The 13,962-nt window shown below is 41.4% G+C and overlaps 1 protein-coding gene across 2 annotated transcripts in view; it reads left to right on the top strand.

The window, feature by feature from the left end:
* LOC132782028 (cytohesin-3) overlaps positions 1 to 13,962 on the top strand; it is a 148,147-nt gene that overhangs the window by 49,570 nt on the left and 84,615 nt on the right. The window contains exon 1 of one of the 2 annotated variants that reach the window (XM_060786667.2): positions 8,909 to 9,039. The exons of the other annotated variant lie outside the window; for it this stretch is intronic. Coding sequence (XP_060642650.1) covers positions 9,003 to 9,039 — 37 coding nt within the window. The 5' untranslated portion in view covers positions 8,909 to 9,002. Of the gene's footprint in view, positions 1 to 8,908; positions 9,040 to 13,962 lie in introns of those variants that run through there. 2 annotated transcript variants of the gene reach the window in all.

The following is a 13,962-nucleotide window of genomic DNA, read 5'->3' as shown; positions in this document are numbered from 1 at the left end:
GGGTAAACAGTATTTCTTGCTATTGTCGAAGGCTTTCATGGCCAGAATCACTGATTTGTTGTAGGTTTTTTCGGGCTGTATGGCCATGTTCTAAAGGCATTTACTCCTGATGTTTCGCCTGCATCTATGGCAAGCATCCTCAGAGGTAGTGAGGTCTGTTGGAACTAGGAAAAAGGGTTTATATATCTGTGGAATGGCCAGGGTGGGACAAAGAACTCTTGTCTGTTGGAGCTAGGTGTGACTGTTTCAACAGACCACCTTGATTAGCATTTAATCAAAAACAAATCTGAAACAAAAAGGAATGGGAAATAATGGGTTATAAATCTCTAAATGGTTCAGGTCCCGCTTATCTTTGTCATTGCATCTCCCTTTACGAACCAGCGTGTACTCTAAGATCCACCGGCGAGGCCCTTCTCAGTGGTGGCCCCCCACCTCTGGAACGTCCTCCCCAGGGAAATAAGACAGGCACCATCCCTCTCCTCTTTTCATAAAAGCTTGACGACGTGGTGGTTTCACCAGGCCTTTGAGAATGAGTAATACAAGCTTCAACCCCTGGCCACTAGTTAGAATCTGGCCCTTTACCCCAGTCAGGCTCAGGAAATGAACAGCTACAGGCCTCATTATCACTATTGTTGAGTCTGGTTATGTACTTTACCAATTCCCCTGCCCCCCTATGGCTTACTTTGCACTAGCCCAGCAATCCCAAATTGTCCACGTCCTTTTTGAAATCCTGGCCTTAACAGTTAATCCTGACACAAAGAATAAGGTGTAAAAGTGTTGTGTTGATAATTTTTGTGCTTACGTTTTTGCTTACTTTGTATGTTCTTGTGTTTTTACGATTTGAAAACTGCCCTGAGTCCCCTTGGGGAGATAAAGTGGTATAAAAATAAAGTTTTATTATTATTTTATTATTATTGTGCTCCGCTTTCATTCTTATAAAAGGCCGGGCTTTTGCACAGCAGGTTAACCACCAGCTGAACTAAATCTTGTCAACCAAAAGGACTTTAGCCCAGCTTCTGCCTACCTAGCAGTTTCAAAAACAGCAATGTGAGTAGATAAATAGGTACCACTTAAGTGCGGAGATATTTAAGGCGCCCATAAGGAAATGCCAGAAAAATGTCAGTGATTTCATCAAGGAAGAAGTTTATGAACAAAGCTCTTCGGCAGGGGAAGATGGAGCGACAGCACCCCTTGTGGCTGGAACACAGCACAGGCCTCCAAGATGCCGAAGATGGGAAAGCCTATATATACACCTCTATCTATGTACAAGTTGTCTGTCTTATCAGTGTATAATGGCATTGACTGTTTGCCGTATATGTGTTCTGTGATCCATTCTGAGTCCACTTCAGGGTGAGGAGGGCAGAATATAAATACTGTAAATACTTAAATAACACTGATACACTAACACAAATGGATCTTTGAGATTTTACCTTTTTGGGATGATCATGCCTGGACTCTCAAATAAATTTAAGAGCAATCCATTTAAAAGCCAACTTTTTCAAACTCTGTAGAGAACATTGGCTGTGTTTATGTTGTGTACATATTCGGTGCTATGAATTAATGTTTTATTCTCTTTATGGATGCTTAATGAGCCTTCAATATCATTTTAAATGTTTACCGGAAACTAAGCCCTGGATTTATATTGCCGTGGTGAAGTAGCAACTCAACATGTATATTTTATGTTTATTATTTTCACAGTGCTTTGAAAGATCTATCCTCAGAAGTTGTATTTGCTCTTTACAACATTGTGTAAAAGTAGGCTTGTTAAATTGCCAATGTACTTCCTCCGACATCGAGACATCTGGCTAATTAATGAAAGCCAGTTCTTCTTGCGGTATTACGAGTCTGACTGTCTCAATTAGCTTTAATAAGACTGTTGCCAAGGTTTTGCCTGAAGGACCTGATGGGTGAGGAGGGAGACGAGAAAAGGACTTTAATTATCGTTAAAGCTCTGGTATTGCTCTCCAGTCTTGGCGATGTGGTTTTTGTGACTGTTTAGGTGTGTAGATGTGTGTTAGAGAAATTGCCACTTCTTAACTCGGATGAAAAAGCAAAAATGTGGGGAATAATGCACTTTTTAGAGTGTGCGGGTATATGTGCCTTCAAGCCACCTGTGGATTTATGGTAACCCCATGCATGTCTTGTTATGTCCATGTGACACAGCTACACACTGCAGGCAGCACACTTAACATGTTGTGACACACAGTTTGGAAAGCTCCTCTTAAGGGTACACAAGTCTCTACTTTCTCTATCCAATGTTGGCTGGAAGAACCTAGCTGTAGTAGTATAATTATTTATTTACTATACTTATACGCCTCCCTTCTCATCCACGAAGGGGGACTCAGGGCAGCTTACAAACTGTAGCAATAATTAAATGCCAGATTCAGACAATAACAATATCAGTAAAACAATATTATAAAACTGTAAAAACATATACATATCCATTAAAATAATATTCCAAATGATTAAAACATATAAAACATATCAAAGGTCTTTCATCAACTGAACTTTGTAAACATTGAACTAATTACTTTGCTGTTTTTCCATCATACTTATGGATCATAAGTATGATGGAAGGCTTGCTTAAATAGCTAGGTCTTAAGATTATTTCTGAAGCTTAAGAGCGAGGGGGCTGTTCTGATGTCACTAGGGAAGGAGTTCCAGAGCTGCAGGGCCACTACCGAGAAGGCCCTGTCTCTCGTTCCTGCCATGCTCTGCAGTTCTTCCGTCATACTTATGCAACATATTAATCCCCAAAGGCTTGCTTAAATAGCTAGGTCTTAAGTTACTTTCTGAAGCTTAAGAGCGAGGGGACTGTTCTGATATCACTAGGGAGGGAGTTCCACTGCCGTGGGGCCACCGCTAATGAGAAGGTCCTGTCTGTCTTCCCCGCCAACCGCACCTGCGATGAGGGTGGGACCGAGAGCAGACCCTTTCCAGAAGATCTTAATAGTTCTGGATCATAAAGGGAGATACGTTCAAACAGGTAAGCTGGACCGGAACCATTTAGGGATTTATAGGCTAAAGCCAGCACTTTGAACTGTGCTTGGAAGCAAATTGACAGCCAGTGGAGCTGACAAAACAAGGGTGTTGTACGTTCCCTATACGCCGCTTTGGTTAGCAATCGGGCTACTGCCTGTTGTACTACTTTAAGCTTCTGAACAGTCTTCAGGGGCAACCCTACATAGAGTGCGTTGCAGTAGTCTATGTGAGATGTAACCAGAGCGTGGACCACCGTGGCCAAGTCTGACTTCCCAAGATATGGGCACGACTGGTGCACAAGTTTTAATTGTGCGAAGGCTCCCCTGGCCACCGCTGAGACCTGGGGTTCCAGGCTTAGTGATGAGTCCAGGAGAACTCCCAAACTGCGAACCTGCACCTTCATGAGGAGTGGGAGCCTGTCCAGCACAGACTGTAACCCTCTATCCTGTTTGGCCTTGCGACTGACCAGGAGTACCTCTGTCTTGTCTGGATTCAATTTCTATTTGTTTGCCCTCATCAGCAGCCAGGCACTGGTTCGGGATCTGAGCAGCCTCCTTAGCAGCAGGTGGAAAGGAGTATAAATGACCTTTTCTTAAGCATTGGGACACAAATTATAAAAGTTTTATGCAGTTGATGTTGATACGCCACTAAGTACTAAGGCCTATCTGCTAAAGAGAGAAAAATGACCCACTTTGCTTCTGAAGAGTCTTAAATTTCACCCAGATCAATTACTGATGAAAAACAGATAAAAGAGATTATAGTCTATTTAAAAATGCACAAAGTCAGTGTTTCTAGTTTTGTAATCCGATTGGAGAAGCTCTTTTCATAGTAGGGGGAGTCTCTTGAAAACAGCTATTTTTATGTTTTCATACTTCAAACATTAAGAGTACCATACTTTATCACTATGTTTCCATGACACATCAGAGGGGATGAATAACATGTGACTTTAAATGGAAATCTGAAGTGAAAAATCAACCCAGTTTTGATTCTAGGTCCTAGAATCTAGGTCACCGATGTGTTCTACATTTACAAGAATTTGGAAGGATTTAAACTTCTGCAATAAGTTCCATATATTAATTTCCATCATATATGTTGGTCACTATGTATTTCCTTATGCCCGATGATAATTATAATTGTATGCTGAAAAACCAAATTTCTCTCATGTTTATCTTCATGTATTGATGTTTGTCCTACATTGTGGAAGAATTAACATGGATTCCATGGCCCAAATCTACTCCAGCTATGTTTGAAGAAGATCCTGGAAAAGATGCAGAAGAAGACCGTCTAAAACGTTTCTCTACCTGGGGGTTGGGACCCCTGGGGGAGTGTTGCGAGGGGGTGTCAAAAGGGTCAACAAAGACCATCAGAAAGCACAGTATTTTATATTGGTCATGGGAGTTCTGTGTGGGAAGTCTGACCCAATTCTATAATTGCTCTTTAATGATAGGTGAACTATAAATCCCAGCAACTACAACTCCCAAATGTCAAGGTCTGTTTTCCTCAAACTACACAAGTGTTCACATTTAAGCATATTGAGAATTTGTGCCAAGTTTGGTCCAGATCCATCATTGTTTGAGTATACAGTGCTCTCTGGATGTAGGTGAACTACAACTCCAAAACTCAAGGTCAATGCCCACCAAACCCTTCCAATCTTTTCTGTTGGTCATGGGAGTTCTGTGTGCCAAGTTTGGTTCAATTCCATCGTTGGTGGAGTTAAAAAATGCTCTTTGGTTGTAGGTGAATTATAAATCCCAGCAACTATAACTCCCAAATGACAAAATCAATCCATTCCCCCAACCCTATCAGTATTCATATTTGGGCATATAAGGTATTTGTGCCAAATTTGGTCAAATTAATGAAAATAAATCCTGTATATCAGATATTTACATTACAATTCCGAACAGTAGCTTAAATTACAAAATTGCAACAAAATATTTTTATGGTTGGGGGTCATCGCAACATGATGAACTGTATTAAGGGGTCGCAGCATTAGGAAGGTTGAGAACCACTGGTCTAAAATATAAGAAGTTAAAGCACTCAGGGCTCTCTTGCTCAGAATCATATTCTGTAATAGCTGTATGTTGACTGAATATAAGTTTTCATATAGTCCAAACAGCCCTGTATACACAGTAAAGGGAGGTATCCGCCTATTGTTGGGAAGCCTGAGGTTTTTCAAAGTACAGAAAGTATTAGGGCTGGGGATGAAACTAAGAGGATAAGTCTCATTCCAATCTATGAGTACTGTGCATGGCTCACAGGGAATTAAAGACTGATTCACTGCTTGGAGTCAGGAGCAGAAAACTAGCAAATGGGAGGAGGAGGAAAAAGTAATGGCTGGGGCCTTAAACACAAGCACATCTCACTGCAGGGTTTTGTAAGCTTTGCAAATATAAAAAGAATCACTGAATGGAGGTAGAGAAGAGGGCTGTATTTTTCTACTCTTGGAAGTACTGTATTTTCCTGTGTGTTTTAAGGACAAACCAGCCTCTAGCTTTTCACATCTTACAAATGTCAGAATGTTGTTTCCAACCCTAGGCCAATTCTCTCTAACTTTAGGTAACGTGGGTCAGAGCACTGAGCTGCTGAACTTGCTGACTGAAATGTTGCAGGTTTGAATCTGGGGAACGGAGTGAGCTCCCGCTGTTAACCCCAGCTTCTGCCAACCTAGCAGTTCGAAAACATGCAAATGTGAGTAGATAAATATTATTTATTTATTTAAAATGTTTGTATCCCAATCTTCTCTACGTAGAGGGACTCAGACTGTCTAAAAGCAAGGATTCAATCCTAACAATACAATCTAAAACATTGTAAATCAACAATAAATTAAAATACATATAGACTGAAATACATAAAAGCCAGTTCGTCAACATAAAATAATGTCCAACTCAGTCCGCATATGTGGTCGATAACTTTAGTCAATTGCCAGTCTCCGCCATCATTCTGGGAATGCCTTGTTCCATAGCCAGGATTTCACTAGCTTCCTGAAGGTCAGGAGGGAGGGGGCAGATCTGATCTCAATTTGGAGAGAGTTCCATAGCCTGGGTGCCACCACACAAAAGGCCCTGTCTCCGGCGGGAAGGTAACAGTGCTCTATTAAGTCATGCTGGCCACATGACTTAGGAGGTGTCTATGGGCAATGCTGGCTCTTCAGCTAGAAATTCAGATGAGCACCAACCCCCAGAGTTGGACACAACTGGACTTAATGTCAACCTTTACCTAAAGTTTTCTCTAACATTACAACAAACCATAGGACCTGAAAACGAGAATCAAGATCTCTGTGTGTTTGGCTTCTAAGTGTAAGCAACTGGCAGGATGGGGATGCAAAGTGATTCAGTGAAGGAGGTGATGGATGCTTTTGTTTACTTTACATTCTCCTTTTCCCACTGCATTGGGGGCCCTTCCACACAGCTCTATATCCCAGAATATAATGGCAAAAAATCCCACAATATCTACTTTGAACTGGGTTATCTGAGTCCATACTCAGATAATGTGTGATTTTCTGCCTTGATATTCTGGGATATAGGACTGTGTGGAAGGATCCTGGGTCTTTTATCATGTTGTAATTTTGGAAGGAAAACTTTGTTTTGTTCCAGTTCTACCATTGGAAGAGATTCACTACATCAATCAGCAGAAAGTGTTAATTTATCATATCTATTGGGTGTTTTGTTTGGGGTTTTTTTCTTTTTACTATCAAGGGCCCTTTTAAAGAAGCATATAATCCAAAATATCAAGGCAGATAATCCACAATATATGATTTAAATTGGGATATCTGAGTCCACACTGCCATATAATCCAATTAAATGCACCGGGACTGTGGCACAGCTGGCTGGGAATCAGCTGCATTAAGATCACTACTGACCAAAAAAGGTCATGAGTTCGAAACCAGCCCCGGTCAGAGTGAGCTTCTGACTATTGTGTAGGTTGAGTTAGGTTTTAATAACTACTAGTATTGGTTTTTAGCTTAAATTTTAAAACTTGATTAAGTTTGAAGTGTGTAACCCCTTGGGTTTGATGTGAATGTACGGATCCCCATGCTGTGATCTGGTTATCGAGCGTAATAAACTTTACTTACTATTGTGTGTAGCTTGCTGTCGACCTTTGCAGCCCGAAAGACAGTTGCATCTGTCAAATAGGAAATTTAGGTACCGCTTATGCGGGGAGGCTAATTTAACTAATTTACGATGCCATAAAATCTCCAGCAAGCAAGCAAAAAGAATGAGGAAGCAGTCCATCAGTGTCACAAATGGACGGTGAAGCAACAGCTCCCCTGGTGGCCAGAATACCCCCATGAAATCTGGAAAAGTAAAATAGCCTCTGTGTGTCTGTCTATATATGTTGTGTGTCTATGGCATTGAATGTTTGTCATTCAATGCCATCTGCCCTGAGTACCCTGCGGGGTAAGAAGGGTGGAATTTAACTAATTTACAACGTCATAAAATCTCCAGCAAGCAAGCAAAAAGAATGAGGAAGTACTCCATCAGTGTCACAAATGGACGATGAAGCAACAGCTCCCCTGGTGGCCAGAATACTCTAATGAAAAAGCTGGAATGTTAAATAGCCTCTGTGTGTCTCTCTATATATGTTGTGTGTCTATGGCATTGAACGTTTGTCATGTATATGTACATTGTAATCTGCCCTGAGTACCCTGCAGGGTAAGAAGGGCGGAGTATAAATACTGTAAATAAATAAATATTTGTTCCAGACGTATGTTGTATGTTGTGTCTGCGCTCTGTTTTTTATAAGGCCAACTGGCTAATCAATAATAATAATAATAATAATAATAATAATAATAAACTTTATTTGTACCCCGCTACCATCTCCCCAAGGGACTCGGTGCGGCTTACATGAGGCCGAGTCCACAGCACATAAATAAAAATTGTTGTTGTTGGTCCATATTTGCTCCAGTGAATTAAAATACATCCTGCGTATCAGATATTTACATTCCTATTCACAACACTAGCAAGCTCAGCAAAGGACAAGAGGGATCCTCTCACCTCTGCAGGAGTCTACCGTATACCATGCAGCTGTGGACAAGTCTACATAGGGACCACCAAACGCAGCGCCTAGACACGCATCAAGGAACATGAAAGGCACTGCAGACTACTTCAACCAGAGAAGTCAGCCATAGCAGAGCACCTGATGAACCAGCCTGGACACAGCATATTATTTGAGAACACAGAAATGCTGGACCACACCAACAACCACCATGTCAGGCTACACAGAGAAGCCATTGAAATCCACAAGCATGTGGACAATTTCAACAGAAAGGAGGAGACCATGAAAATGAACAAAATCTGGCTACCAGTATTAAAAAACTCTAAAATTACAACAGCAAAACAACAGAGAGGAAACAACCAGGCACAGATTAACACCTCCCAGCAAGAGATTTTCCCAGGCTCATGAGGAAGAACTTCCTGACTGTGAGAGCCGTTCAGCAGTGGAACTCTCTGCCCCGGGGTGTGGTGGAGGCTCCTTCTTTGGAAGCTTTTAAACAGGGGCTGGATGGCCATTTGTCAGGGGTGACTTGAATGCAATATTCCTGCTTCTTGGCAGGGGGTTGGACTGGATGATTCTATAAATATGTGATAGGAAGTCATTGGGAGGAGGGAGCAAGCTTGTTTTCTGCTGCATTGGAGACTAGGAGCAATGGGTTCAAATTACAGGAAAGGAGATTCCATCTGAACATGAGGAAGAACTTCCTGACTGTCAGAGCTGTTCAGCAGTGGAACTCTCTGCCCTGGAGTGTGGTGGAGGCTTTGAAACAGAGGCTGGATGGCCACCTGTCGGGGGAGATGTGAATGCAATTTTCCTGCTTCTTGGCCGAATGGGGTCCTTCCCGCTCTTTACTCCTCCTCCTCTGATAGGCTGGCTATAATGAGGGGCGTGTTTATGCTTTCGGGGGGCGGGTCACGTGAGGAGGGGCGGGGCCAAAAGCAGAGTCTTCGTCGGAGGCTCTGAGGAGAAGGACAGAGACGCGGCGGAAGGCAGGAGAGGAGGACGCACGCTCAGCACGGCCAGACATGGACGAGGAAGGCGGCGGAGGAGGAGGGGGCAGCGGTGAGTGCCTGCCCCTGAGCATGTGCAGAGGGCAATTCCTTTTCTCCTCTCTTGGTGTATCCCTGGCTAAAACCTTCCTCTTGAACAGGCGTGGGCAAACTTGGGCCCTCCAGGTGTTTTGGACTTCAACTCCCACAATTCCTAACAGCCTCAGGCCCCTTCCTTTTGCCCCTCAGCCGCTTAAGCGGCTGAGGGGCAAAAGGAAAGGGCCTGAGGCTGTTAGGAATTGTGGGAGTTGAAGTCCAAAACACCTGGAGGGCCCAAGTTTGCCCAAAACTGCCTGGGAGCCCCTCAATATATAGAAATAATAACATTGTCAGATAATAATGCTAATATATTAGATATAATATTGATAATGCTGTAATATAGTCTATTATATATTATATTTTCACAACTTATATTACTGCTACAGTTGAAGACAGTTCCATCTTGTCTCCTGTGCTTGACTAAGAATATAATATATTGTATATACATGTAATATTTATAATAATAATAATATAATTTATAATATAATAATACACCATAATTATATATTTTATATTACATGTGACATTACTAATAATATTGCAATATAATGGTGTAGTACAATATAGTAATATATAATACTGGTATTGTACTATGCTTTACTAATAATATAATGTAATATAATGTATTGTATATATAATATTTATAATATTATAATGTAATGCAATATAATACTAATAAAATAATACATTATTGTAATTATATATCATAGAATCAAAGAGTTGGAAGAGACCTCATGGGCCATCCAATCCAACCCCCTGCCAAGAAGCAGGAATATTGCATTCAAATCACCCCTAGCAGATGGCCATCCAGCCCCTGCTTAAAAGCTTCCAAAGAAGGAGCCTCCACCACACTCCGGGGCAGAGAGTTCCATTGCTGAACGGCTCTCACAGTCAGGAAGTTCTTCCTCATGTTCAGATGGAATCTCCTCTCTTGTAGTTTGAAGCCATTGTTCCGCGTCCTAGTCTCCTGGGAAGCAGAAAACAAGCTTGCTCCCTCCTCCCTGTGGCTTCCTCTCACATATTTATACATGGCTATATTTTATGTTACATGTAATATTACTAATATTACAATATAATATAATGTATATACATATAATTATAATATTAGGATGTAATGCAATATAATACTACTACTAATAATATATTAGTATAATTATATATTTTATATTACATGTAATAATATTACAATATAATGGTGTAGTACAATATAGTAATATATAATACTGGTATTGTACTATACTTTACTAGTATTATAATATAATATAATGTAATATATATAATATTTATAATATTATAATGTAATACACTATAATACTACTAATAATACAATATTATAATTATATATTTTATATTACATGTAATATATTTTTTGTCGTGTCAAGAGCGACTTGAGAAACTGCAAGTCGCTTCTGGTGTGAGAGAATTGGCCGTCTGCAAGGACGTTGCCCAGGGGATGCCCGGATGATTTTGATGTTTTTATCATCCTTGTGGGAGGCTTCTCTCATGTCCCCGCATGAGGAGCTGGAGCTGATAGAGGGAGCTCATCCGCCTCTCCCCAGATTCGAACCTGCAATCTGTTGGTCTTCAGTCCTGCCAGCACAGGGGTTTAACCCACTGCACCACCGGGGGCTCCATATTACAATATAATGGTGTAGTGCAATATAGTAATATACAATACTGGTATTGTACTATGCTTTACTAATAATATAATATAATGTAATGTATATACATATAATATTTATAATATTATAATATAATACAATATAATACTACTAATAATACAATATTATAATTATATATTTTATATTACATGTAACATTACTAATAATATTACAATATAATGGTGTAGTACAATATAATAATATATAGTACTGATATTGTACTATGCAAATAATTTAATATATTGTATGTTTATATATCTCGTAAGCCGCTCTGAGTCCCCTTCAGGGTGAGAAAAATATAATAATTATATATAATAATTGCAGTATAGTAGTGATAGTATAATATAATAATATGCATCCTACATGAGGCCAGTAGTTCTTATGTCTTATCTTGATTCAGTTTCAATTTGATTACCCTTGTTGTGGTAGTTGAAGTCCAAAAGTTTGTCCGTGCCTGTTTTAACCGCTAGTAATAGCAATGATGATAATTTGCCTGTTAGGTGAATGCATTTATAATCCATCTTGTGTAGGATGGACATTATTATATTTTACTATACTAATGGAACCCCCGGTGGCACAGCGGGTTAAATCGCTGAGCTGCTGACCTTGCTGATCAAAAGGTTGGTGGTTCAGATCCGGGGAGTGGGGTGAGCTCCTGCTGTTAGCCCAGCTTCTGCAGTTCTAACAGTTTGAAAACATGTAAATGTGAGTAGATCAATACATTCAGCTCCTGCGGGAAGGTAACAGCGCTCCATGCGGTCATGCCGGCCACATGTCCTAGGAGGTGTCTATGGACAACGCTGGCTCTTTGGCTTAGAAATGGAGATGAGCACCAACCCCTAACAGCCGGTTAGGAATTGTGGAAGTTGGAGTCCAAGACACCTGGAGGGCCGAAGTTTTCCCCAGACTGTGTTAAAAGATGAATGCATTTTTGGGGGACACTTTTGTGCAGAGGCTTGTGCTAAATACCACTTGTTAATCTTTCTGAGAACACAAAATGCTCTGCGATTGTTGTTTTTACTCCTTTTTGCCTGTTGCAGACTAAGTTAGGACATTTTTAATCCTCATTCCATCAATCCTTCCCCGTGCCATGTTGATGAAGCATATTTTGAACTGGAGGAGAATTGAGTTGACAGGGATGGATTAGAAGACTGGGTTCTGGCTCTCTCCGGCGGCTTTTGCCTTTCTTGCTGGACTTCTGATCCCGTAACGATTGCATGGCTCCACACCCTTGTTTTCCGAGGATTGCCTTGTTTTTTGTACTTGCAGTTTCTTGTAAGGATTAAAGTCCATCTTGGCTACACCCCTAAGCCTGAGTGCCTTGAAATCTGGAATGCAATGGACCCCTTTAGCGGAAATGTATCACCTAGAAAACTGACAACAAGGAGCCCGAGTCCTGTTGGATCAAACCTTTCCGTGATTAAAACGACATGCAATCTTTGCTCTGTTTTTCTTGAGCCTTGTTCCTTCTCAAGCTCCAGTTTTTCTACATGTTGTGATAGTTGAGTTTGATCTGGATAGCTCTGTGTGTGTGTTTTAAAGCAAACCTGTAGGAGAAAACTCTTTAAGCTAGCTGCAGTGGACACAACTTCGTGTTTAGCAAGCAACCTGTAGCAAGTGACATCCCAGAGAAAAAGTCCTCCCATTCCTTCTTTGATTTCTATATAGTATTTTGTCTTCTCCCCTTTACCAACACAGGCATGATGGTATTCTCTGCCGGTGTGTTCCCTGAATGTCTGTACAGGAAGTCCCCGAGTTACAAACATCAGGCTTACAAATGACTTCTAGTTAAGAACAAGTTTTTTTGAATTGTGTGAGAAGCAACTTGAGAAACTGCAAGTTGCTTCTGGTGTGTGAGAATTGGCAGTCTGCAAGGACATTGCCCAGGGGACACCCAGATGTGTTATCATCCTGTGGGAGGCTTCTCTCATGTCCCCACATGGGAAGCTGGAGCTGACAGACAGGAGCTCACCTTGTCTTGCGGATTCGAACCATCCACCTTAAGGTTAGCAGTTCAGCTGACACAAGGGTTTAACCCATTTTGCCACAGTGGCTCCATCAAGAACAGGGGTTAGACAACATTTATTTTATTTATTTATAATGTCAGGAGCAGACCAAACAGTTGTACTGCATTTTTTTAAACAAACAAACAAAACACAAAGTTTGCAAGCTTGGTAGTTGATTAAATGTTCTTTGACCAGTATCTGGCCACTTGGAGTGTCTCTGGTGTTGCTGCAAGAAGGTTCTCCATTGTGCATGTATCAGGACTCAGGTTGCACTGTAGCAGATGGTCAGTGGTTTGCTCTTCTCCACACTTGCATGTTGTGGATTCCACTTTGCAGCCCCATTTCTTAAGACTGGCTCTGCGTCTCTTGGTGCCAGAGCGCAGTCTATTCAGCGCCTTCCAAGTCGCCCAGTTTTCTGTGTGCCCAGGGGGGAATCTCTCATTTGGTATCAGCCATTGATTGAGGTTCTGGGTTTGTGCCTGCCACTTTTGGACTCTCGCTTGCTGAGGTGTTCCAGCTAGTGTTTCTGTAGATCTTAGAAAACCATTTCTTGATTTAAGTCGTTGATGTGCTGGGTGATACCCAAATAGGGGATGGGCTGGAGATGTCACTGCCTTGGTCCTTTCACTATTGGCTGCTACTTCCTAGCAGATGTCAGGTGGTGCGATACCGGCAAAACAGTGTAATTTCTCCAGTGGTGATAATGCGGCATGTCTCATTAAAAGCCACATCTGCTGTTTTAGTGTGGTGAGATATGTTCCACACTGGGCATGCGTACTCAGCAGCAGAGTAGCATAGCGCAAGGCAGATGTCTTCACTGTGTCTGGTTGTGATCCCCAGGTTGTGCCAGTCAACTTTCGTATGATATTGTTTCTAGTGCCCACCTTTTGCTTGATATTCAGGCAGTGCTTCTTGTGGGTCAGAGCACGATCCAGAGTGACTCCCAGGTATTTGGGTGTGCTGCAATGCTCCAGTGGGATTCCTTCCCAGGTCATCCTCAGAGCTCGGTTAGACAACAGAAAGTGAGAGAAATCTATCCCTTGGAAGGGAAATTCACTTCTGGAAGTTATTATGATGGGGAAAAAGCTGTACCTCCAATCCTTGTTTCCATAACAAGCCATATTTTCAAAAACCAATGATCACAGAGACAGAAAGTACTGTGTAATCTCCCAAATCATCTTGTGTCACCATCCTGTGGGAGGCTTCTCTCATGTCCCTGCATGGGAAGCT

This window comes from Anolis sagrei, chromosome Y (assembly GCF_037176765.1).
Source record: "Anolis sagrei isolate rAnoSag1 chromosome Y, rAnoSag1.mat, whole genome shotgun sequence".
NCBI lineage: Eukaryota > Metazoa > Chordata > Lepidosauria > Squamata > Dactyloidae > Anolis > Anolis sagrei.
Note: the sequence above shows the minus strand (reverse complement) of the source record. Positions and strands in the feature narration are given on the sequence as shown.